General features: G+C 39.4%; 1 protein-coding gene across 1 annotated transcript in view; it reads right to left on the bottom strand.

Moving 5' to 3' along the window:
• The window catches only part of LOC128688165 (sterile alpha motif domain-containing protein 1), a 204,001-nt gene that overhangs the window by 22,208 nt on the left and 154,844 nt on the right, over positions 1–26,949 (bottom strand). Inside the window, exon 3 of the mRNA XM_070086579.1 lies at positions 15,267–15,379. Within this exon, the coding sequence (XP_069942680.1) occupies positions 15,267–15,379 (113 nt within the window). The remainder of the gene's footprint in view (positions 1–15,266; positions 15,380–26,949) is intronic.

Here is a 26,949-nt window from a genome sequence, read left to right on the forward strand (position 1 = left end):
TGCAAGTGTAAATGTGTAAGTATTTTGGGGTCTGGAACTGGGCTAATCTAATTCACAAATATCTCTTAGGAACAAATTGTCATACTGGTACCTGAAACATATTTCTAGAATGAAATAATATCATAAACTGGGCCCACTGTATATGTATAAAGATATATATGAGTGCATACACACACACACACACTGCAAAAACCTCACCTGCTGAAAGATCTGGGCTGAGTATAACACTGAGCATATTCCCAGGAGGCGCACATCAATCAGATAACTGCGCAGCATACCGGCGCCTGCAACCTACTGACAGCGCTCCACACCTCAGCAAGGATTTTCGCGAACACTCTGTATAACACTACTGGCCAGGGGCCCATACTGGAGTATGACTCAATAGTTTGGAATCCACCCAGTCAAAACAGATCAAGAAATTAGAGTAGTGCAAGGTTTGCAACAAGACTATCCCAGAGCCAATGGGATTGTCCTATGAAGAACGGTGGTTGAGGGAAATCTCTCCTAGTCTGAGACACTGGCGCGGAGGCACAAAGGGACATGATAACGACATAAAATACTGTAAGTGGAATAGACGAGGTGGACAAAGACTGGGGATGTTCCAGAGATGGGAGCAAAAAGCAGTTTGGAAAATAATATGAATATTCTCCTTAGGTTTATAAATCTAGATTCATTTATAATTACAAATTTGGTTGAGTTTAATATACGACAAATAATAAACCTTATTTCTTGGGTAGAATAATTGTTAGTGGATGTCGGAGGACTGTCTAGCTGGACCAGCTTAGACCTACCGCAGTGTTCCTCTTTTCATGAGTCCGGTATTGCTCACGTCAGGGTGCTCTTTGTTGTGGAGTTAACGACAAGCATCTAAGCCTTTAATTGCCTTCCTTTGATGTAGTATTACTTGTTCCTTGATGAATGTATAGTCACAAAAGGCTGCACTCTACTACTTTCACAATCTGTTGGTTTTATAAAGATATATTATATATATATATATATATATATATATATATATATATATATATATATATATATATATATATATATACATATATATATAGTATATATATATATATATATATATATAAGAGATATATATATATATATATATATATATATATATGTATGTATATATATATGTATGTATATATGTATGTATGTTATATGTATGTTATATATAAATATATATATATATATATATATAGTATATATGTATATATATATATATGAGTGTTATATATATTATATATATGGAGAAAGATATATATAGTATACATATAGAGAGAGAGAGATATACATATATAGTAGATAGATATATATATATATACATATATATAATAAAGTGGAACAGAAAGGATGATGGCAAATAGATGGATTGCTGAGCGTTGGTGAATGAAAAGAAGTTGATGTCCCAGTCCACTAACAAAGCTGAAGGTAGAGTTCTGGTGGGGGAAGTAAATGGATTAAATCTGGAGTATCTGAGAGAGTTAGAGCAAAGGAAGGGGGCAATAAAATAAATGATCAGTTATGAAGGAGAAAAGAGATATGGAACGTGTAAATCTCATGAACGAGATTGTGCGCAAAGGTTGATGCTAGAAGTGGTCATAATAAGCGGTATGCACCTGGAGAAGAGAGAATAATAGAGTGGAGAGAGAGAGATTTGGGAGATGTTAAGTGAATGTATAGGAGCCTTGAACCAAGTGAGAGAGCATTGTGGTAGGGGACCTGAATGCCAAAGTAGGAGAAACTTTTAGAGAGGTGTGTAGGTGTAAGTTTGGGGTGCCAGGTGGAATGATAATGGAGCCCTTTGATTGAACTTATAGAAAGGCTTAGTTATAGGTAATACATATTTTAAGAAAAAGAGGATAAATAAGTATACAAGATATGATGTGAAGCAATGACAGTAGTCATGTTGGATTGCATTGGTAGATAAAAGACTATTTATAGACTCTGATGTACAAACAGAAATACAGAAATACTAAGATCACTTTCTAAATATAGCTACACTGAGAGTAAAAAGGTAGATGGGATGCTGAAGGAGAATAGAAGCATCTGGGAAGAGAGAGGTGGAAGGCTTATAAACCAAAAGAGAGGCAGTGCAAGATATAAACAGCGTTGGAGGATAGATGGGCCAATGAGAGCATATAGCAATGGGGTCGAAGAGGTATGGTAGGTTTAAACAAGAAATAGGAGGTTCAGCAGGTTTGTGGTTATGGAAAGTGGGTGCAGGAGGGAAAGAGACATTGTGGAATGGGATGATGCAAAGAAAGTAGTAGAAAAGAAGATATGAGAAGCTTAGAAAGTAGAAGTGATGGCACAGAGGTGGAATATATGAAGAAAAAGAGAGAGGCAGAGATAGGAAGCAATGCAAAAAGAGAAATAGAGTAAGAGGGAGATGTTATCAATAAATTTTGTTGAAAAATAAGAAAGTTTATGAGATTAATAAGCAGAAAGTCGAGAACAAATGGATTTGGCTGCTAAAAATAGGAGAGGAGAGTTATTAAATGGAGATGGAGGGTCAAGATGAGGAATATTTTGAGAACTGAAATAAATGTCGAGGAAGATAGGAAATGTGATTTCTGTATAGTGGTTGATGAACACATCTTGTAGTGATATAAGAGCTACAGGGAGGTGGGTTCGTGAGAAGTGAGGTAAATGAAAGGTAAGGCAGCCGGGATTGGAGGAGAAGATAGAAATGTTAAAAGCAGGTGGGGATATAGTTTTGAGTGTTGGTACTATTTAATAAATGTATGGTGAGGTAAGGTACTGACGGGAGCATGCATAGTTCCTATATAAAGGCACAGATATGAGAGGCAAAATTGAGGATAAGTCTGTTGAGTATACCCAAAGTGTATGGAATTATAATTGAGAATTAAGAGTAAGATGATAATAGATATAGATGAACATGAGGCTTAGAAAAGTGGGGTGTGGACAGGTGTTTACATGGAACAGATAAGGAACAGTTTAGATAAGGCTAAAGAGGTCTTGTGGCAATTGATGGATTTGGAAAAGTGTATGAGAAAGGGTGGATAGGGGGCAATGTGGTAGATGTGTTGCAATGTATGGTGTAGTAGGTTACTGGTGTTATGAACTATTTTTAACAGGATAGGAGGCTCTGGTTAGGAGATGTAGGAAAGAGAGGAATTTTTTCCCAGTAAGCAGGCCTGACAAGGATGTGATGTCACTGGTTGTTTAATATATTTATAGATGGGTCAAGAGAAGAATGCGAAGGTCTCTTTGGTGAAGAGTGCTGGAGTTAAAAAGATAAAGAATCACAAGTGGAGTTGTCACAGCTGCTCTTTGCTGACACTGTGCCTTGGGAGATTCTAAGAGAAGCTGCAGATTGTGATGAGAATTTGGTAGGGCAAAAGAAGAAAATTAAAGGTGAATATAGGAAAGAGGTTATGAGGATAAATAAAAAAGATTAGGTGAGCTAAAAGATTGACATCACTGGAGGAGAGAGTATGAGGAGGAATGGTCCAGAGATTGGGAGGATGGAGTTAGTGGATGGATTCCAGGAAAGATGAGGTGAATTTACAGAAATTGATGAGGGAAAAGATGATGGAAATTAGAAATGTAGACAAAGAATCAGTCTGCATGAATGAACTGAATCATGTTTATAAATTAGACACATGTGCAACTCCTTTGGGCATTTTATTGAGAAATGCTTACACAGTGGTTTACCCTGTATTTTTTTTTTTTTGTACCTCTGTATGTGTGCACAAATTTATAATAAATAAATAAATAAATAAATAAATAAATAAATAAACCGGCAGGCTGGACTTGAGTCCTGGAGATGGGAAGTACAGTGCCTGCACTCTGAAGGAGGGGTGTTAATGTTGCAGTTTAAAAACTGTAGTGTAAAGCACCCTTCTGGCAAGACAGTGATGGAGTGAATGATGGTGAAAGTTTTTCTTTTTCGGGCCACCCTGCCTTGGAGGGAATCGGCCAGTGTGATAATAAAAAATAAAAATATGAGCATGAGCGTGTTAGATAGGATTGAATGGAGACGAATGATACTTGGGACCTGACGATCTGTTGGAGTGTGAGCAGGGTAATATTTAGTGAAGGGATTCAGGGAAACCGGTTATTTTCATATAGTCGGACTTGAGTCCTGGAAATGGGAAGTACAATGCCTGCACTTTAAAGGAGGGGTTTGGGATATTGGCAGTTTGGAGGGATATGTTGTGTATCTTTATACGTATATGCTTCTAAGCTGTTGTATTCTGAGCACCTCTGCAAAAGCAGTGATAATGTGTGAGTGTGGTGAAAGTGTTGAATGATGATGAAAGTATTTTCTTTTTGGGAATTTTCTTTCTTTTTTGGGTTGCCCTGCCTTGGTGGGAGACGGCCGACTTGTTGAAAAAAAAAAAAAAAAAAATACATGCAAGATTTCAGGTACGTCTTGCTACTTCTACTTACACTTAGGTCACACTACACATACATGTACAAGCACATATATACACACCCCTCTGGGTTTTCTTCTATTTTCTTTCTAGTTCTTATTCTTGTTTATTTCCTCTTATCTCCATGGGGAAGTGGAACAGAATTCTTCCTCCGTAAGCCATGCGTGTTGTAAGAGGCAACTAAAATGCCGGGAGCAAGGGGCTAGTAACCTCTTCTCCTGTATATATTACTAAATGTAAAAGGAGAAACTTTCGTTTTTCCTTTTGGGCCACCCCGCCTCGGTGGGATACGGCCGGTGTGTTGAAAGAAAGAAAGAATATATATATATATATATATTACATATATATATATATATATATATATATATATATATATATATATATATATATATATATATATATATATATATTCAAGGGAGAGGCAGAACCCCCACTCACTCTACTGACAGTGAAAAAGTCAGAGTCCAGGTGAGCAAGAAAATTGAAGAGGGCAACACAGTGGGGGCAATCAGAATTATTACCAGTGAAGATACAGTTGCTCCCAGGGATGCTGACACGGCTGAAGCACTTAGAGGAAAGCACCCTGCCAGGGAAACCAGTGGCACCAACAGTTCCAACACCTCTGTCCCCACTATGGAACCATTGATTGTGGAAGACTCAGACATTTACAAAGCAATAATGTCGTTCCCATCTGGCTCTGCTGGGGGTTACACTGGAATAAGGCCACAGCATTTAAAGGAAATGGTTAATCCAGTTATTGGGGAAATTGCAGAGACACTGCTTTCAGAGATCACAAGGTTCGTCAACAATTCCTTGGCTGGTCTGATTCCTGATGAAATTAGACCTTTCTTTTTTGGTGCAACACTTTGTGCACTTAAAAAGAAGGATGGAGGAATTCGGCCAATTGCAGTAGGCAACACGTTACGCCGCCTCGTATCCAAAGCTGCTGTCCGAAGTATTCGTGCACAGGCAGCCATGATGCTTCAACCAAACCAGCTTGGCTTTGGGGTCTCTCAAGGAAGTGAAGCAGCGGTTCATGCAACAAGGGCATATATCAACAACCTGCCTGAGGACAATGCAGTGGTAAAATTAGATTTCAAGAATGCGTTCAATCTCCTGAAAAGAGACGTGGTATTAGCAGCAGTACAAGAACATTTCCCTGGTCTCTTCCCTTTTGTTTCAGCTGGGTATAGCAAGGAATCAATGCTTCTCTTTGGAGAGCATGAAATCACATCATCGGAGGGTGTCCAACAAGGAGATCCTCTTGCACCATTTCTCTTCTGTATTGCAGTTAGGGAAATCACAGTCAGACTGACCAGCGAGCTAAACATCTGGTTCCTAGATGATGGCACACTAGCAGGTACAAAGGAGTCCCTCCTACATGACCTTACACAGGTAATGACACGGGGACAGGAAATGGGTCTCATCCTGAATCCATCCAAATGTGAAATCATCTCAGTCAGTCAACAAGTGATAAATGCAGTGAGATCAAAACTACCAGGAGCAGCAGTCATTGCCCCCACAAATAGTGTCTTGCTAGGAGCACCTCTGGGAAGCAATGCCATTGACACAATTCTCAGGAAGAAATTGGAAGAGTTAAGGAGAATGGAACAACGAATAGGCAATCTGGACACCCACGATGCCTTGTACCTTCTCACAAAGTGCTTGAGTCTGCCCAGGTTGACATATTTCCTAAGATGTGCACCTTCATATGATAACCCTATACTGCACGAATATGACAGTATTCTGAGGCAGATTTTTACGAAAGTACTTAACCTTACTCTAGAAGACGGGCAGTGGAACCAAGCTACACTTCCAGTCAGACTAGGAGGCATTGGTGTCCGCAAGTCATCACAGATTGCGTTACCTGCTTTTCTGTCCTCGTGTATTGCATCCAGAGAGCTTGTAGCAGCGATTCTCCCTGAACATCTTAGGGACAAGATTGGAGCCCAGGACCAAAAATTCATTGACGGAGCAATGATCTGGGATAATCTAACGGGCTCAGAAACCAGACCTGCTCCCCCCAACAACTACAAACAATCGCACTGGGATGGTCCAATAGTGGAAAATATAGCCTCAACGATGCTTCAGAGTGTGTCAGGGAAGGATAGAGCCCGCCTGCTGGCAGTGAGAGCCCCTCATGCTGGGGACTTTCTGTTGGCTGTTCCCAACTCCAGCCTTGGCACACGCCTCGACCCACAGACCATCCGCATCGGTGTTGCCCTTCGACTTGCCGCCCCTATTCTCGCCGAACACAGGTGTATTTGTGGCAGTGAAGCAGCAGACCGATTCGGGTACCATGGTCTTGTGTGCCGTAAATCCGAGGGAAAGATTGCAAGACATGAGAAGGTTAATAACATTATCAAGAGGAGCCTCACAACAGCTGGATGCCCAGCAGTAAGGGAGCCACCCCAACTATGCAGATCTGATGGCAGCCAGAAGCGTCCAGATGGTATCACCCTTCAAGCCTGGACAGATGGGAAGCAGGTGGTGTGGGACTATACATGTGCATCTACCTTGGCTGATACCTATCTCCAATACACCAGGGAGGAAGGAGGGGCAGCTGCCAGCTTTAGGGAGCCCCAAAAGTCTAGAAAATATGGAGAACTTGCCCATCATTATATGTTTGTTCCCATAGGCTCAGAGACCCTTGGCTCATGGGGAAAGAGTGCATCTAATTTCCTTAAGGAGCTGGGAAAAAGACTCATCAGGGTAACTAGGGATCCCAGGGCAGCTAGTTTTCTGTTCCAGCGGCTCAGCGCGGCTGTTCAAAGGGGTAATGCATGCTGCATTTTGGGCACACGCCCCAGCTCTAAGGAGCTGGATGAGATTTTCGCCTTATAATCGGTGATACACACGTAACAACATGTATATATATATATATATATACATATGCCACCTTTATATCAACAATGTATCTCTTAAATCTTCTGTGCCATATTATGTAATAAAATATTCCTATTGGTAAAAAAAAAAGTTTAAAAGATGGGGTGGTAGGGGAAGTGGAATATTCAAATGGCTTCAGGAAGAAATCCAAATATTCTTCCTTGAAGCCTTTTTATCCACTTCTCCTATTCAAGGTAGTAGGTTGGTAGACAGCAACCGCCCAGGGAGGTACTACCGTCCTGCCAAGTGAATGTAAAACTGAAGCCTGTAACTGTTTTACACGATGGTAGGATTGCTGGTGTCTTTTTTTTCTGTTTCATACACATGCAAGATTTCAGGTATGTCTTGCTACTTCTACTTACACTTAGGTCACACTACACATACATGTACAAGCATATATATACACACCCCTTTGGGTTTTCTTCTATTTTCTTTCTAGTTCTTGTTCTTGTTTATTTCCTCTTACCTCCATGGGGAAGTGGAACAGAATTCTTCCTCCGTAAGCCATGCGTGTTGTAAGAGGCGACTAAAATGCCGGGAGCAAGGGGCTAGTAACCTCTTCTCCTGTATATATTACTAAATGCAAAAGGAGAAACTTTCGTTTTTCCTTTTGGGCCACCCCGCCTCGGTGGGATACGGCCGGTGTGTTGAAAGAAAGAAAGAATATATATAGTATATATAGTATATATAGTATATATATATAGGTAGTAGGTTGGTAGACAGCAACCACCCAGGGAAGTACTACCGTCCTGCCAAGTGAGTGTAAAACGAAAGCCTGTAATTGTTTTACATGATGGTAGGATTGCTGGTGTCCTTTTTTCTGTCTCATGAACATGCAAGATTTCAGGTACGTCTTGCTACTTCTACTTACACTTAGGTCACACTACACATACATGTACAAGCACATATATACACACCCCTCTGGGTTTTCTTCTATTTTCTTTCTAGTTCTTATTCTTGTTTATTTCCTCTTATCTCCATGGGGAAGTGGAACAGAATTCTTCCTCCGTAAGCCATGCGTGTTGTAAGAGGCAACTAAAATGCCGGGAGCAAGGGGCTAGTAACCTCTTCTCCTGTATATATTACTAAATGTAAAAGGAGAAACTTTCGTTTTTCCTTTTGGGCCACCCCGCCTCGGTGGGATACGGCCGGTGTGTTGAAAGAAAGAAAGATATATATATATATTTATAGGTAGTAGGTTGGTATAGGTAGTAGGTTGGTAGACAGCAACCACCCAGGGAAGTACTACCGTCCTGCCAGATGACTGTGAAACAAAAACCTGTAACTGTTTTGCATGATGGTAGGATTGCTGGTTTCTTTTTCTGCCTCATAAACACGCTAAGATAACAGGGATATCTTGCTACTCCTACTTACACTTTGGTCACACTTCACAGACACGCACATGCATATATATATATACATACATCTAGGTTTTTCTCCTTTTTCTAAATAGCTCTTGTTCTTTTTATTTCTTCTATTGTCCATGGGGAAGTGGAAAAGAATCTTTCCTCCGTAAGCCATGCGTGTCGTATGAGGCGACTAAAATGCCGGGAGCAATGGGCTAGTAACCCCTTCTCCTGTATACAATTACTAAAAAAGAGAAGAAGAAAAACTTTATAAAACTGGGTTGCTTGAATGTGCGTGGATGTAGTGCGGATGACAAGAAACAGATGATTGCTGATGTTATGAATGAAAAGAAGTTGGATGTCCTGGCCCTAAGCGAAACAAAGCTGAAGGGGGTAGGAGAGTTTCAGTGGGGGGAAATAAATGGGATTAAATCTGGAGTATCTGAGAGAGTTAGAGCAAAGGAAGGGGTAGCAGTAATGTTGAATGATCAGTTATGGAAGGAGAAAAGAGAATATGAATGTGTAAATTCAAGAATTATGTGGATTAAAGTAAAGGTTGGATGCGAGAAGTGGGTCATAATAAGCGTGTATGCACCTGGAGAAGAGAGGAATGCAGAGGAGAGAGAGAGATTTTGGGAGATGTTAAGTGAATGTATAGGAGCCTTTGAACCAAGTGAGAGAGTAATTGTGGTAGGGGACTTGAATGCTAAAGTAGGAGAAACTTTTAGAGAGGGTGTGGTAGGTAAGTTTGGGGTGCCAGGTGTAAATGATAATGGGAGCCCTTTGATTGAACTTTGTATAGAAAGGGGTTTAGTTATAGGTAATACATATTTTAAGAAAAAGAGGATAAATAAGTATACACGATATGATGTAGGGCGAAATGACAGTAGTTTGTTGGATTATGTATTGGTAGATAAAAGACTGTTGAGTAGACTTCAGGATGTGCATGTTTATAGAGGGGCCACAGATATATCAGATCACTTTCTAGTTGTAGCTACACTGAGAGTAAAAGGTAGATGGGATACAAGGAGAATAGAAGCATCAGGGAAGAGAGAGGTGAAGGTTTATAAACTAAAAGAGGAGGCAGTTAGGGTAAGATATAAACAGCTATTGGAGGATAGATGGGCTAATGAGAGCATAGGCAATGGGGTCGAAGAGGTATGGGGTAGGTTTAAAAATGTAGTGTTAGAGTGTTCAGCAGAAGTTTGTGGTTACAGGAAAGTGGGTGCAGGAGGGAAGAGGAGCGATTGGTGGAATGATGATGTAAAGAGAGTAGTAAGGGAGAAAAAGTTAGCATATGAGAAGTTTTTACAAAGTAGAAGTGATGCAAGGAGGGAAGAGTATATGGAGAAAAAGAGAGAAGTTAAGAGAGTGGTGAAGCAATGTAAAAAGAGAGCAAATGAGAGAGTGGGTGAGATGTTATCAACAAATTTTGTTGAAAATAAGAAAAAGTTTTGGAGTGAGATTAACAAGTTAAGAAAGCCTAGAGAACAAATGGATTTGTCAGTTAAAAATAGGAGAGGAGAGTTATTAAATGGAGAGTTAGAGGTATTGGGAAGATGGAAGGAATATTTTGAGGAATTGTTAAATGTTGATGAAGATAGGGAAGCTGTGATTTCGTGTATAGGGCAAGGAGGAATAACATCTTGTAGGAGTGAGGAAGAGCCAGTTGTGAGTGTGGGGGAAGTTCGTGAGGCAGTAGGTAAAATGAAAGGGGGTAAGGCAGCCGGGATTGATGGGATAAAGATAGAAATGTTAAAAGCAGGTGGGGATATAGTTTTGGAGTGGTTGGTGCAATTATTTAATAAATGTATGGAAGAGGGTAAGGTACCTAGGGATTGGCAGAGAGCATGCATAGTTCCTTTGTATAAAGGCAAAGGGGATAAAGGAGAGTGCAAAAATTATAGGGGGATAAGTCTGTTGAGTGTACCTGGTAAAGTGTATGGTAGAGTTATAATTGAAAGAATTAAGAGTAAGACGGAGAATAGGATAGCAGATGAACAAGGAGGCTTTAGGAAAGGTAGGGGGTGTGTGGACCAGGTGTTTACAGTGAAACATATAAGTGAACAGTATTTAGATAAGGCTAAAGAGGTCTTTGTGGCATTTATGGATTTGGAAAAGGCGTATGACAGGGTGGATAGGGGGGCAATGTGGCAGATGTTGCAAGTGTATGGTGTAGGAGGTAGGTTACTGAAAGCAGTGAAGAGTTTTTACGAGGATAGTGAGGCTCAAGTTAGAGTATGTAGGAAAGAGGGAAATTTTTTCCCAGTAAAAGTAGGCCTTAGACAAGGATGTGTGATGTCACCGTGGTTGTTTAATATATTTATAGATGGGGTTGTAAGAGAAGTAAATGCGAGGGTCTTGGCAAGAGGCGTGGAGTTAAAAGATAAAGAATCACACACAAAGTGGGAGTTGTCACAGCTGCTCTTTGCTGATGACACTGTGCTCTTGGGAGATTCTGAAGAGAAGTTGCAGAGATTGGTGGATGAATTTGGTAGGGTGTGCAAAAGAAGAAAATTAAAGGTGAATACAGGAAAGAGTAAGGTTATGAGGATAACAAAAAGATTAGGTGATGAAAGATTGAATATCAGATTGGAGGGAGAGAGTATGGAGGAGGTGAACGTATTCAGATATTTGGGAGTGGACGTGTCAGCGGATGGGTCTATGAAAGATGAGGTGAATCATAGAATTGATGAGGGAAAAAGAGTGAGTGGTGCACTTAGGAGTCTGTGGAGACAGAGAACTTTGTCCTTGGAGGCAAAGAGGGGAATGTATGAGAGTATAGTTTTACCAACGCTCTTATATGGGTGTGAAGCGTGGGTGATGAATGTTGCAGCGAGGAGAAGGCTGGAGGCAGTGGAGATGTCATGTCTGAGGGCAATGTGTGGTGTGAATATAATGCAGAGAATTCGTAGTTTGGAAGTTAGGAGGAGGTGCGGGATTACCAAAACTGTTGTCCAGAGGGCTGAGGAAGGGTTGTTGAGGTGGTTCGGACATGTAGAGAGAATGGAGCGAAATAGAATGACTTCAAGAGTGTATCAGTCTGTAGTGGAAGGAAGGCGGGGTAGGGGTCGGCCTAGGAAGGGTTGGAGGGAGGGGGTAAAGGAGGTTTTGTGTGCGAGGGGCTTGGACTTCCAGCAGGCATGCGTGAGCGTGTTTGATAGGAGTGAATGGAGACAAATGGTTTTTAATACTTGACGTGCTGTTGGAGTGTGAGCAAGGTAACATTTATGAAGGGATTCAGGGAAACCGGCAGGCCGGACTTGAGTCCTGGAGATGGGAAGTACAGTGCCTGCACTCTGAAGGAGGGGTGTTAATGTTGCAGTTTAAAAACTGTAGTGTAAAGCACCCTTCTGGCAAGACAGTGATGGAGTGAATGATGGTGAAAGTTTTTCTTTATCGGGCCACCCTGCCTTGGTGGGAATCGGCCGGTGTGATAATAAATAAATAAAATATATATATATATATATATATATATATATATATATATATATATATATATATATATATATATATATATATATATATATATATATATATATATATATATAAAACCCACTGGCGGTCTCCCATCGAGGCAGGGAGATTCAAAAAAGCGAAAACATGTTCACTATCACCCACCAACTAAATAACAAAGTAGTTATACTATTTTAATTAGAGACCCAACTCATAAACATTAACTCCTTGACTGTCGCAACCCCAAATTCTGAGGTGTCTCCTGGTGTCGCAAAATTTAAAAAAAAAAAAAAAAAAAAATTATGAAATGATAGAGAATCTTTTCCCGATTGTAATGACACCAAAAGAACGTAATTTGATGGAAAACTGATGGAATTACGCTCCCGCAAATTTAGCAGCCTCTGCGATATTTACGGATAGGCGATTTCGCCCACTTTGAGCTCTATTTTTGGCCAATTCCACTGTTCCAATCGACCAAACTCATAGCTATTTCTTTAGAACTCCATTTTTTCTATCGATTGAGTACAAGAAACTGACCATTTACCAATTTCAACTACCCAATAACGTGGTCAGAAATTTGCAATTTGGCCAATTTCACAAAAATTAAACAATATGACAATTTCAAAATAAGGACCAGAATTAACAATGCAGACATTCCTGGCTCTAAAATAACATTTTCTTTGTTCATCAGTCATGTCTCCAGGCCCCTCTGATATTACTCTTGCTTTCTATTTTAAATTTTTATTCAAACAAAAAATAGAAGATTTACTGTTATGCAGACTACTGCAATACCGTAATAATTGTATAAATAATGTCAACCCATTCATGACTGCATATTAGAATGTCTATTTAGACATTTATTGGAAAATGACATCATTTGTTTACTTTTGAACATCGGCAAAAATAAAACATTTCCCGTACTTTGAACTCCATTTCAAGGTTCTTTTCATAGTAAAACCAATCAAAATTACCTCTATTTCTATAACATGCTTTCCATTCTATCAAATGAGACCAAGAAAACGAGAATACTACCATAAATACTATACGAAAATAGACCACAAAGTTGGCATTTTAATTAAAAAAAAAAAAAAGGTGGGAGTTTTTTTTTCTCATTATGCACTGCGTGCTGCAGAATTTTTTTTTATATGGTGCACACTGACCACACAGACCCATTCTCTCACATGTGGGCCTACCAGCTTTCTCCTGATTGATTTGAAGTCACTAGAATTTATGAGCATATATACAGGAGGGCCCCGCTTTATGGCGTTTCGCTTTACGGCGTTCCACTAATACGGACATTTCAAATTATGACCAAAACTCCCTATACGGCTCCCCCCACCTGTCTTTCTAATACGGTCACAGCGGCCCACCGAGTTTGTTTACATTCTCCCTGAGCACATCTCCTTATTATGTCTGGAAACTTTCCAAAATTTCAAGTGTTTTAAAGTTATTTTATATTTTATATGTATTGTACTTGATAATTAAACTTGTGTACACCTGTACCTAAATAGACTTACACACTGTGCTGGCATGTAGGTACACATTAAAATCACTAAGAGTCTCTCTACTCTTGATGCAATAATAATAATAATAATAATAATAATAATAATAATAATAATAGTAATAATAATAGTAATAATAATAATCTCTTGGGCGCATTAATGTCGCATATTACGTTAATATAGACATTTCCCTTAATCTATCTATGATATTTTTTTCAAAATTATATAAGAAACACATTATGTAACACACAAACATGATACATGCACCCACAGTATAAAAATTTATACAAATATATACGAGATGTTTACCAAATGGTTTGTAGAAGTGTCGGAAGAATTACGTTTTCTCTAGCCCGTCACCTGTTACTAGGGATAACTGTAGAAAAATATTCCTTTCATATGCCTTCACTTTATAGCTATAATTCTGTACTAACTTGTACACAGTGTAAGAGTATTTGTTTCGTGATTTAATTATTATAATAATAATAAAAATATTATAAGGTAAAAGTTTCACAAACTCTTACAAATGTACATGAATGAACTAAAACTGGACACGTATTAATACCGTCTATTTCGCCTGACCGAGTGATCGTCCACAACCTGTTCAGTTTGTTTACGCTGTCTGAGCTCGGTGTATCATTAAATGTTGTATATTACGTTAATATACACATTTTCATTAATCCATCCGTGATATTTTTTTCAAAATTATATAATAAACACGATACATAACATAAATACATAACAACATATGTGTAGAGAACCTAGGATAACCCAAAAAAGTCAGAGTGACTTACTTCCATTGCCTTCACTCAGAGCATCATTTCTTCTCAAAATGATGTTACATGAGAATGGGAGTGTTCTTCTTTATTTATTCTACCGTATCAATGTAGAGACAACCTGTACACAATGTAACTTGTACACAAACCAGACGTGTACACTGTTTACAAAACTTACCTTCGCCTGGTTTGTTTACATAACTCTGCGCCTGTCCTCTCTCATGCACTCATTCTTTCTCTCTGGTATGGTAGCCTGGCTGACTACCATACATACCACACTTGATTTTTTACAATAAATACTACTCATCTCACCCTATATTTTAAGGTAAGTAATGAGTGAACTGTATATACATTTTATCGCTCTGGGATGCTTAAATATCATAGAATAGTATGTGTGGGTGGGGTGGCCTGGTATGGTAGCCTGGCTGACACCATACATACCACACTTGATTTCTTACAATAAATACTACTTGTCTCACCCTAGATTAAGACTATAAATATTTTAAGGTAAGTAATGAGTGCACTGTGTGTGTATTGTACTTTTTTATTGTTTTTTGATGCCTGGTTCTATTGCTAACATAATATATGTTAGTGTAAACTTGTTATCTAGTGTTTGTATGCATTTGTAAGTGGAAAAAAAGGGTGTTCCACTTTACAGCGGTTTCCGCTTTATGGCGGTAGCCTGGAACCTAACCCGCCGTATAAGTGGGGCCCTCCTGTACATCAAAAATGGTGGCTCGTAAGACGTATATATACAACCAAAACAGCCAAAGAGTTAAACTAAAGCAAGTCAAAATATTTATATCACATAACAATACTTGATAGGCAAAAAGATTTTGCATCATTCACATTCCTTTGTATACAGAAAGTAAAAAATAAACAAGAATTCCTTACTATATTATGATCCATATTGCAGATGGCACAATGTTTACAATCCATACATGTCCATGGCCCCAGACGACTCCGCACAGCTAACTCTGTGCTGTATCCCAGGCAGCTTGGATGAGCTGAGAAAAATATACAAATACAATAAATGTTTGAAATCTAACAAAGTATAACATTTTTCTTCTAATTATAAGCCAATGACCAAGTTGTTGACTGTTAAATGATCACTGGACCTGATTCAGCAATGAGTATACAAAGTGCTAGAGTTATGCAGTTGAAACAGAATGATTGACAAAAATAATATTCATACATACCAGGAATTAAACAAAATAGAAGATTCAACTGTCACACTATTCAAGTTACTATAGAACTGCACTAAACATATATAAGGTAGATACAGGTATGGTCCAGAAGATGAAGTTTTATCTCCACAAACAAAGCTAAGTAAAACAGACAGAGAGCACTTTCCTTTGTAAGACACTTCTCCGTAATATCAGCACCCTTTTAATATACAATCCAGAATGATCCATACAGGTTTTGGGCATTTTGTTGACTACAGTATAAAGAAGAAAAACTGATGATGATGATGATGATGATAACATTAATAATAATAATAGAGCACAATGATTACAATGACATACATGTTTACAAAGGGGCCACAGATATATCAGATCACTTTTTAGTTGTAGCTACAGTGAGAGTAAAAGCTAGATGGGATACAAGGAAAATGGAAGCAGCAAGTGAGAGAGAGGTGGTTTATAAACTAATGGAGGAGGTAGTTAGAGTAAGATATAAACAACTATTGGAAGATAGATAGGCTAATGAGAGTATAGGCAATGGGGATGAAGATGAATGGGGTAGGTTTAAAAATGTAGTGTTAGAGTGTTCAGCAGAAGTTTGTGGTTACAGGAAAGTGGGTGCGGGAGAGAAGAACAGCGATTGGTGGAATATGATGTAAAGAGAGTAGTAAGGGAGAAAAAGTTAGCATATGAGAGATTTTTACAAATAAGTAATACAAGGAGGAAAGAGTATATGGAGAGAAAAAGAGAGGTTAAGAGAGTGGTGAAGCAATGTAAAAAGAGAGCAAATGAGAGAGCAGGTGAGATGTTATCAACAAATTTTGTTGAAAATAAGACAAAGTTTTGGAGTGAGATTAATAAGCTGAGGAAGCCTAGGGAATGAATGGATTTGATAGTTAAAACTAGGAGCGGAGAGTTATTAAATAGAGAGTTAGAGGTATCAGGAAGATGGCGGGAATATTTTAAGGAATTATTAACCCTTTGAATTTAAAAAAAAACAAAAAATTATTTTTTCTTATGAAATGATAGAGAATCTTTTCCCGATTGTAATGACAAAAAAAAAAAAAAACGAAATTTGATGGAAAACTGACGGAATTATGCTCTCGAGAAGTTAGCGACCTCAGCGCTGTTTACAAATCGGCGATTTTGCCCACTTTGAGCCCTACTTTCGGCTAATTCCACTGTTCCAGTCGCCCAAACTCATAGCTATTTCTTTAGAACTCCATTTTTTCTATCGATTGAGTACAAGAAACTGCCCATTTACCGATATCAACTACCTAATAATGTGGTCAGAAATTTGCAATTTGGCCAATTTCCCGAAAAATAAAAAATAGGACAATTTCAAAATAAGGTCCAGAATGAACAATGCAGACATTCCTGGCCCTAAAATAACATTTTCTTAGCTCATCAGTCATGTCTCCAGGCCCCTCTGATATTACTCTTGCTTTCTATTTTGAATTTTTATTCAAAAAAAAATAGAACTTACTATTATGCAGACTACTGCAATACTGTAATAATTGTATAAATAACATCAACCCATTCATGACTGCATATTAGAATGGCTAGTTGGACATTTATTGGACAATGGCATCATTTGTTTACTTTTGAACATTGGCAAAAATCAAACATTTCCCCTACTTTGAGCTCCATTTCTAGGTTCTTTTTATAGTAAAATCAATCAAAATCACCTCTATTTCTATAATATGTTTTCCATTCTATCAAATGACACCAAGAAAATGAGAATATAACCATAAATACTATACGAAAATAGACCACAAAGTCGGCATTTTAATTAAAAAAAAAATGGTCGGAGTTTTTTTTTTCTCATTATGCACTGCGTGCTCCAGGATTTTTTTTATATGGCGCACACTGACCACACAGACCCATTCTCTCACATGTGGGCCTACCAGCTTTCTCCTGCTTGATTTGAAGCCGCTAGAATTTATGAGTATATATATGTCAAACACGGTACCTCGTAAGACGTATATATACGGCCGCGACAGTCAAAGGGATAAATGTTGATGAAGATAGGGAAGCTGTAATTTCATGTATAGGGCAAGGAGGAATAACATCTTGTAGGAGTGAGGAAGAGTCAGTTGTGAGTGTGGGGAAAGTTTGTGAGGCAGTGGGTAGAATGAAAGAGGGTAAGGCAGCTGGGATTGATGGGAAAAAGATAGAAATGTTAAGAGCAGGTGGGGATATAGTTTTGGAGTGGTTGGTGCTTTTATTTAATAAATGTATGGAAGAGGGGAAGGTACCTAGGGATTGGCAGAGAGCATGCATAGTTCCTTTGTATAAGTGCAAAGGGGACAAAAGAGAGTGCAAAAATTATAGGGGAACAATTCTGTTGCGTATACCTGGTAAAGTGTATGGTAGAGTTATTATTGAAAGAATTAAGAGCAAGGCGGAGAGTAGGGCAGAAGATGAACATGGAGGCTTTAGGAAGGGTAGGGGTGTGTAGACAAAGTGTTTACAGTGAAACATATAGGTGAACAGTATTTAGATAAGGGTAAAAAGGTTTTTGCAGCATAGATTTGGAAAACCCATATGACAGGGTGGATAGGGGGACAATCTGGCAGATGTTGCACATGTATGGAATAGGACGTAGGTTACTGAAATCAGTGAAGAGCTTTTATGAGGATAGTGAGGCTCAGGTTAGAGTATGTAGGAGAGAGGGAGATTATTTCCCAGTAAAAGTAAGCCTTAGACAAGAATGTGTGATGTCACCATGGTTGTCAATATATTTATAGATGAGGTTGTAAGAGAAGTGAAAGCTCGAGTGTTGGCTAGAGGTGTGGGGTTAAAAGATAAAAGAATCTAATACAAAGTGGGAGTTGTCACAGTTGCTCTTTGCTAATGACACTCTGCTTTTGGGAGATTCTGAAGAGAAGTTGCAGAGGTTGGTGGATTAGTTTGGTAGGGTATGTAAAAGAAGAAAATTAAAAGTGAATATAGGAAAGAGTAAGGTGATGAGGATAACAAAAAAATTAGGTAACGAAAGATTAGATATCAGATTGTAGAGAGAGAGTATGGAGGAGGCGAAGGTATTCAGATATTTAGGAGTGGATGTGTCGGCAGATGGGTATATGAAAGATGAGGTGAATCATAGAACTGACAAGAGGAAAAAGGTGAGTGGTGCACTGAGGAGTCTTTGGAGACAAAGAACTTGTCCATGAAAGCAAAGAGAGAAAAATATGAAAGTAGAGTTATACCATACCAACGCTCTTACATGAGTGTGAAGCATGGGTGGTGAATGCTGCAACAAGGAGTAGGCTGGAAGCAGTGGAGAAGTCGTGTCTGAGGGCAATGTGTGGTGTGAATATAATGCAGAGAATTTGTAGTTTGGAAATTACAAGGAGGTGCGGGATTACCAAAACTATTATCCAGAGGGCTGAAGAGGGGCTTGTTGAGGTGGTTTGGACATGTATGGAGGATAGAACAAAATAGAATGACTTCGAGTGTGTATAAATCAATAGTGGAGGGAAGGTGGGGTAGGGGTCAACCTAGAAAAGGTTAGAGGGAGGGGGTAAAGGAGGTTTTGTGTTCGAAGGGCTTGGACTTCCGGCAAGCATGCATGAGTGTCTTAGATAGGAGCAAACGGAGACAAATGGTTTTAAGAACTTGATGTGCTGTTGGAGTGAGCAAGGTAACATTTATGAAGGGTTTCAGGGAAACCGACAGGCCAGACTTGAGTCCTGGAGATGGGAAGTACAGTGTTTGCACTCCGAAGGAGGGGTGTTAATGATGCAGTTTTATAACTGAAGTGTAAGCATGCCTCTGGCAAGGCAGTGATGGAGTAAATGATGATGAAAGTTTTCTTTTTCGGGCCACCCTGCCTTGGTGGGAAATGGCCAATGTGTTAAAAAAAATCAGTTAGGAAAAAACATATAGTATATCATCGACAGCAGTGTTTCTCAACCAGGGTTCCATGAGAGGGTTTCTGAGAGAAATAGTGATAAATAGGCTAATGATGTGAAAATACATTTTTCAGTCTTTTTGTGTTTAATTTTGCATTCGTAATTTTACCATACACGTATAGCATATTCTTGGAAAATTCTTGGGTATTGTAATAAAGTCTTCAACCTGTTATATCATTTAACCCTTTGGGAGTTTCGGCCGTACTAGTACGGCTTACGCACCAGGGTTTTTGACGTACTAGTACGCATAAATTCTAGCGCCCTCAAATCTAGCAAGAGAAAGCTGGTAGGCCTACATATGAAAGAATGGGTCTATGTGGTCAGTGTGCGCAGTATAAAAAAAATCCTGCAGCACACAGTGCGTAATGAGAAAAAAAAAATTTTGACCGTGTTTTTGGATTAAAACAGCGACTTTGCACTGTATTTTCGTATGGTATTTATTATTGTATTCTAGTTTTCTTGGTCTCATTTTATAGAATGGAAGACATATTACAGAAATTGAGATGATTTTGACTGGTTTTACAATGAAAAGTACCTTGAAATTGAGCTCAAAGTAGCAGAAATGTTCGATTTTTACCAAAGTTCAAAAGTAAACAAATCATGCTAAGCGTCCAATACACGTCAACTGGTGAGTCTAATATTCTTTCACAAGTGCGCCGATATTATTTATACCATTTCTACACTAATGCAGTAGTCTGCATAACAGTAAATCTTATTTTTTTTCGTGAGAAAAAATCAAAGTGGAAAGCAAAAGAAATGTAAGAAGGGCCTAGAGATGTGACTAATGAACAGAGGAAATGTTATTTTAGTGCCAGGAATATCTTTCTTGTTTATTCTGGACCTTATTTGGAAATTGGCATCTTTTGAAATTTGTGTGAAATTGGCAAAATTGCTACATTCTGACCACTTTATTGGATAGTTGAAATCGGTAAATGGGTGGTTTCTTGTACTCATTCGATAGAAAAAAGGGAGTTCTAGCGGAATAGTTATGATTTTTGTCGACTAGTATACTGGAATTGGCTGAAAATAGGGCCCAAAGTGGGCAAAATCGCCGATGCATAAACATCGTCGAGACCGCTAACTTCGTGAGAGCATAATTCCGTAAGTTTTCCATCAAATTTCATACTTTTGGCGTCATTATGATTGGGAAAAGATTCTCTATCTTTTCATAAGAATTTTCTTTTTTTTTTTTTTGAAATTTTGGCGACCCTGAGTACAAGTCTCTGAGAGGGCCTGGCGACCCCCAAAGGGTTAAAAGTATAATACTCATAGGGAACATATTTAGCGATGTCTATATGGCACCAGTGTGAGACTGTCTTTAGTGGTCAGTGGACAGGAGCTGTACATGACGGATTCATGTATCATCAAGTGACTCATTCAAGTACAAGATGCATGCACAGTCGCCATCAGTCCTGTCTGTGTTTCCTGGTATTTTTCATTACATGAATCAGCTGAACAAGTCACTGCAAGACTCTGGACAAAATGTACTGACTTCAAGTGACAAGATTCTTGGATTTAAAAGAAGACCGAATCTTTGGAAATAAAAAGTTACAAGAGGAAATCTTGAGATGTTTCAACTAAAAAAGTGAAGAAGGATATCAGAAAATTTCAAGTCTTATTGAAACCCACCTGGAAGAACTGTGGATGAAAATTGAACATTATTTTCTCTCCCTGTCAACACAAGTGTATGACTGGGTGAGGGATCCATAATCTGAATCTTCTGCTCATCTTGAGAACTTGACTAAGAGAAGAGGAAGAACTTTGTGAGCTGTTATCTAATCGTACACTAAAGATGAGATTTACTGACCTATCTCTGGACAAGTTTTGAATTTCTGTGAAAGAAGAGTATCCTGCCATTCATAAGAAAGCAATAAATACATTGCTACAGTTTTCAACCTCTTACATGTGTGAGCAAACTTTTACTTACTTAACAAATATCAAGAGCAAAGACAGAAATGGTCTCCTTTCATGTGAAGGCAAAATCCGTGTGTTTATCTAAAGTTCGACCCTGAATTAAGTACTTCTGTACCAAAAGACAACCACAGGTTTCACATTAGAAAAGCAAATTTCATTTATCAAAATTGTCTTCAAAAATAACATTTCCTTGACACATATATTTGTTCATATGACATTTTGCCTTGGCTTATCTCATGCCTTTTCAACATTGTCAATAAGTGATTAAGTTATTGTAGTACATAGTTATTATCTGTTTTCATTCTGTTTATATGTTATACAGTGGACCCCCGCATACCGTCGGCATCACATAACGTTCAATCCGCATACCGCTCGCTTTTATCGCAAAAATTTTGCCTCGCATACCGCTCAAAAACCCGCTCACCGCTCTTCGTCCGAGACGCGTCCAATGTGCGCCCTTAGCCAGCCTCACATGTGCCGCCGGTGGCATTGTTTACCAGCCAGCCTCCGCGGTAACATCCAAGCATACAATCGGAACATTTCGTATTATTACAGTGTTTTTGGTGATTTTATTTGCAAAATAAGTGACCATGGGCCCCAAGAAAGCTTCTAGTGCCAACCCTACAGCAATAAGGGTGAGAATTACTATAGAGATGAAGAAAAAGATCATTGATAAGTATGAAAGTGGAGTGCGTGTCTCCGAGCTGGCCAGGTTGTATAATAAACCCCAATCAACCATCGCTACTATTGGTGGTACAGCTGCTGCTGCTGCTGTACCACCATCAGCTGCTGCTGCACTGTCAGCTGCTGCTGCTGCTGCTGTAGCACCGTCAGCTGCTGCTGCTGTTGTACCACCGTCAGCTGCTGCTGCTGCTGTAGTACCGTCTGCTGCTGCTGTAGTACCGTCTGCTGCTGCTGTAGCATCGTCTGCTGCTGCTGTAGCACTGTCAGCTGCTGCTGCTGCTGTAGCACTGTCAGCTGCTGCTGCTGCTGTACCACCGTCAGCTGCTGCTGTAGCACCGTCTGCTGCTGCTGTAGCATCGTCTGCTGCTGCTGTAGCACTGTCAGCTGCTGCTGCTGCTGCTGTAGCACCGTTGTTGGTGTGGCTTATTGAGAATACCAAGAAACAATTAACCCCAGAGGATTTGCCACCCAGGATAACCCAAAAAAGTCAATGTCATCGAAGACTGTCTAACTTATTTCCATTGGGGTCCTTAATCTTGTCTCCCAGGATGCAACCCACACAAGTCGACTAACACCCAGGTGAACAGGGAAAAATGCCTGGAACTAGTGCTCATATTGGTGAATTTAAAGCCAGCAAAGGTTGGTTTGAGAGATTTAAGAATCGTAGTGGCATACACAGTGTGATAAGGCCTGTTCTGGAAGAAAATGCCAAACAGGACGTACAGTACTCAGGAGGAAAAGGCACTCCCAGGACACAGTGTCTCATCAGTCATTGCTGCATCTTCAATAAAAGTAAGTGTCATTTATTCTTCATTTAGTAGAGTAGTACATGCACAATATATATTGTGCATGTACTACTCTACTATTGTGCATGTATCCTTCTCTTTGTGTGTAGGAAAATGTATATTTCATGTGGTAAAAAATTTTTTTTCATACTTTTGGGTGTCTTGCACGGATTAATTTGATTTCCATTATTTCTTATGGGGAAAATTCATTCGCATACCGATCATTTCGTATAACAATGAGCCCTCTTGCACGGATTAAAGTCACTATGCGGGGGTCCACTGTATATGATATTGGTTATTTATGTTAATTTTTTTGTTCACAGATTTTTTTTTAACAAGTCGGCCGTCTCCCACTGAGGCAGGGTGACCCAAAAATAAAGAAAATCCCCAAAAATAAAATACTTTCATCATCATTCAACACTTTCACCTCACTCATACATAATCAATGTCTTTGCAGAGGCGCTCAGATACGACAGTTTAGAAAATCAATATATATATTAGTGTTAACGCTTCAGGTTTGAACCTATGAACTCCAACAAGGGAGACGCGAGTGTGTATCTGTACCCGGCAATATGCCAGGCTAACAGATATGGTTAATCTTTTTTTGTGTAAATGAAAACCTCCATATGAGGTCTCTTGAACAAGCAGTTTGATTTCAGTTTTTTTTTTTTCTTAAACCAGTTATCAGAAAAAATATATATTTTCCTTATGAACATTAAGTTTATAAAAGAGAATGAAAGATATTAATAATGAAATACAATAATTCTGGAGGGAGTAGGTTGGTAGACAGTGACTGCCCAGAGAGGTACTACCATTCTGCCAAGCAGTGTAAAATGGAAGCCTGTAATTGTTTTACATGATGGTAGGAGTGCTGGTGTCGTTTTTCTGTCTCATAAACACGCAAGATTTCAGGTACATCTTACTACTTCTACTTACACTTAGGTCACACTTACACATGCATGTACAAGTATATACATACACACCCCTCTGGGTTTTCTTCTGTTTTCTTATTAGTCCTTGCTCTTGTTTATTTCTGCTTATCTCCATGGGGAAGTGGAACAAAATTCTTCCTCCATAAGCCATGTGTATCGTAAGAGACCACTAAAATGCTGGGAACAAGGGGATAGTAATCCCTTCTCCTGTATATATTACTAAATTTAAAGAGAGAAACCTTTGTTTTTCTTTTTGGGCCACCCTGCCTCAGTGGGATATGGCCGGTCTGATGAAAGAATGTAACAATTTTTATGTAGGGATTCCTGAGACATGAAAATTATTTCAAGGGTTCCACAAGGGTAAAAAGGTTGAGAAACACTGATCTATAGTGTATCTAAAGAATACAACTGTGTTATAAATTGAAGGATTATATAAAGACATCTCTCTGCTCTAAACATTTATTAAAATAATTTCCCCCTAAAAACTTTTTACATATTAACCCTTTCAGGGTCCGTCCCATAGATCTATGGCTTCACGTTGAGTGTCCAAACCGTAGATCTACGCCAAAATTCTAGCACTGTCAAATTTAGTGCGAAAGCGCTCATAGGCCTACATGTGAGAGAACGGGTCTGCGTGGTGGGTGTGCGCCATAAGCAAAAAATCTAGGCGCCCACATAGCATTGTGGGAACGCCGGCTCAGTTACCCTTGTTCACCATGCCTCGTCGCAAGTCAGCTCTCACTCCCTGGAAAATTGGGACTCTCCTCTTCCTATCTGATAGTTCTGACACTGATGGAAGTGGAAATGAAGATGAATTCTACGGCTTTGATCAGTTAGTGACCGAAAAGAATGACCAGGATATCGATAATAGCGCAGAAAACCCTGACGATCCTCAACCTTCTACCTCTGGTGTGGGCACTCGTGACTCACGGTCGGTTGTTCCTCAACGCAAGAGAAAGCTAATATTTTCGCATGGCCAGGCCTCTGACTTCAGTAATGATGATGATAGTGACATGGATTGTGATTTTATTGCGCTCGACGATCATTCGAGTAGTGATAGTGAGGAATCATATTCACCAGTGAAGCATCGGTATGTTCGCCGCCGCATGCGCTCGGGCAGTGTACCCTATGCTGTGCCCAGGGGACGGAGTACATCCCGGAGTACATCCCGTGGCCCTACACCAGTTTTAGGTAGTGATAGCGAGGATGATGTGGCTACACTTGGCATGGATAGACCACAGGCATCAGTGGATGATGGTAGTGGTGATTGTAGTGGCACCGCCATGCGTGACTCACCAGCCCACGCTGGGACCCACGCTGCTGACTCGTCAGTTCAAGGACAAAGCGGAGCGTCAGCCACCAGCCCACCACAACCACAACCACCCGCACAACCAGCCTATGATGTCCAGTATCCACCAGCAAACAGTATGTGGGATTGGCAGCAAAATCCCAATTTTGTTCCCAAGCCTCACCACTTTGATGACTCTCAAAGTGGAATTCTACCTACTTGTCCCCTTGGAACCACGGCCAATGAACTGGAATTCTTTGAATTATTCTTTGACCAGCCATTGATGGAAACTATCGTCAGGGAAAGTAATAAGTATTTTGAGTACACCATGGCAAATACGATCATATCACCACAGTCAAGACTACACCGGTGCAGAAATGTATTTGCTTTTTGCAACAATAATGCTTATGCCTCATGTCTATAAGCATAATATAAAAGCATACTGGTCCACAGATCGGCTAATTTCTACCCCGGTCTTCAGAGAAATCATACCAGTGAACAGGTTTATCTTACTCTTACGTATGTTGCACTTCTCTGACAAAACCAGGCCTGACAGAAGTGACAGGTTATACAAGATTAGAAATGTTTTCATGTATCTCAAACAAAAGTTCAGCATATACTTTTATCCATTCAAGAATCTTGTAATTGACGAGTCTTTGATTTTGTTCAAAGGTAGACTGTCATTCAAGCAGTATATACCGAGCAAGAGGAAACGCTTTGGTATAAAACTGTTTGTACTCTGTGACTGTGACAGTGGCCTGGTGTTGGATATTGTTGTATACACAGGAAGTAAAACATTGAAAGATAACAAGATGTTATTGGGTATCTCAGGTGACGTAGTGAGAAACATCATGGCACCTTATCTTGGTAAGGGGCATACATTATATACCAATAACTGGTACACAAGCCCATTACTCAGTGATTTCATGCGAGTGAACAAGACAGATGTGTGTGGCACAGTGCGTTCTAATCGTAAACATATGCCCAGGCTCAACGCAGGTGCTCGTGGTGATGACGTGCAGGTGTTTACTGCCAATGACATCATGGCATTACTGTGGCATGACAAACGAGATGTCACATTGTTGACAACCATTCACCGTAATGAAATGCAAGACAGTGGCAAAGTTGATCGAGTGACTAATGAACGTATTCGAAAACCAGTGACAGTGATTGATTATACACAAAACATGCGCTTGGTTGACAAATGTGACATGCAGATTGGTTTTGTTGACTGTGTTCGTAAGAGTTACAAGTGGTACATGAAACTTTTCTTCCATCTCATGGACATTTCTATGCTCAATGCATATAATATGTACCAAATAAAGACTGGCAACAGATCACCGTATGGTGAATTTTGTTTGTCTGTTGTCAGACAACTCATAATGAAGTACCAGGTAAGAACACCTGCTATACAACAAGGTCCTCGAATTACTCAGGATATACCCAAGCGTTTGAGGAGGGAAGTTGATCATTTCATAATACAGCTTCCTTCAACTCAGAAGAAATTTGCTCAAAAGAGATGCATCGTCTGTGCACAAACAAAACGACGGCAACAAAGACGCAAAGACACTCGGTTTATGTGTGAGGAATGTAAGGTGCCTCTGTGCATGGCGCCTTGTTTCAAGGAGTTCCACAAGCTCCAGCAGTTCTAAAACCATGTCCAGTGATTGTAAATATGTAAATATATGATAGAACATTAGTATTATACAAGATTTGTGCATGTTTATTGTAATAAACAACAGTGGTAAACAATAATATGATAATAACTTTAGTGCGGCTATTGTGTTCAATACAGTGAGTTTATATATATACATTATATACAGTATTGGTCTCTCAGGCCCCAAATGTTAGTAGGAATAGAAAAAAATTAGAA

The sequence above is a fragment of the Cherax quadricarinatus genome, chromosome 19, assembly GCF_038502225.1.
Source record: "Cherax quadricarinatus isolate ZL_2023a chromosome 19, ASM3850222v1, whole genome shotgun sequence".
NCBI classification, from domain to species: Eukaryota; Metazoa; Arthropoda; class Malacostraca; order Decapoda; family Parastacidae; genus Cherax; species Cherax quadricarinatus.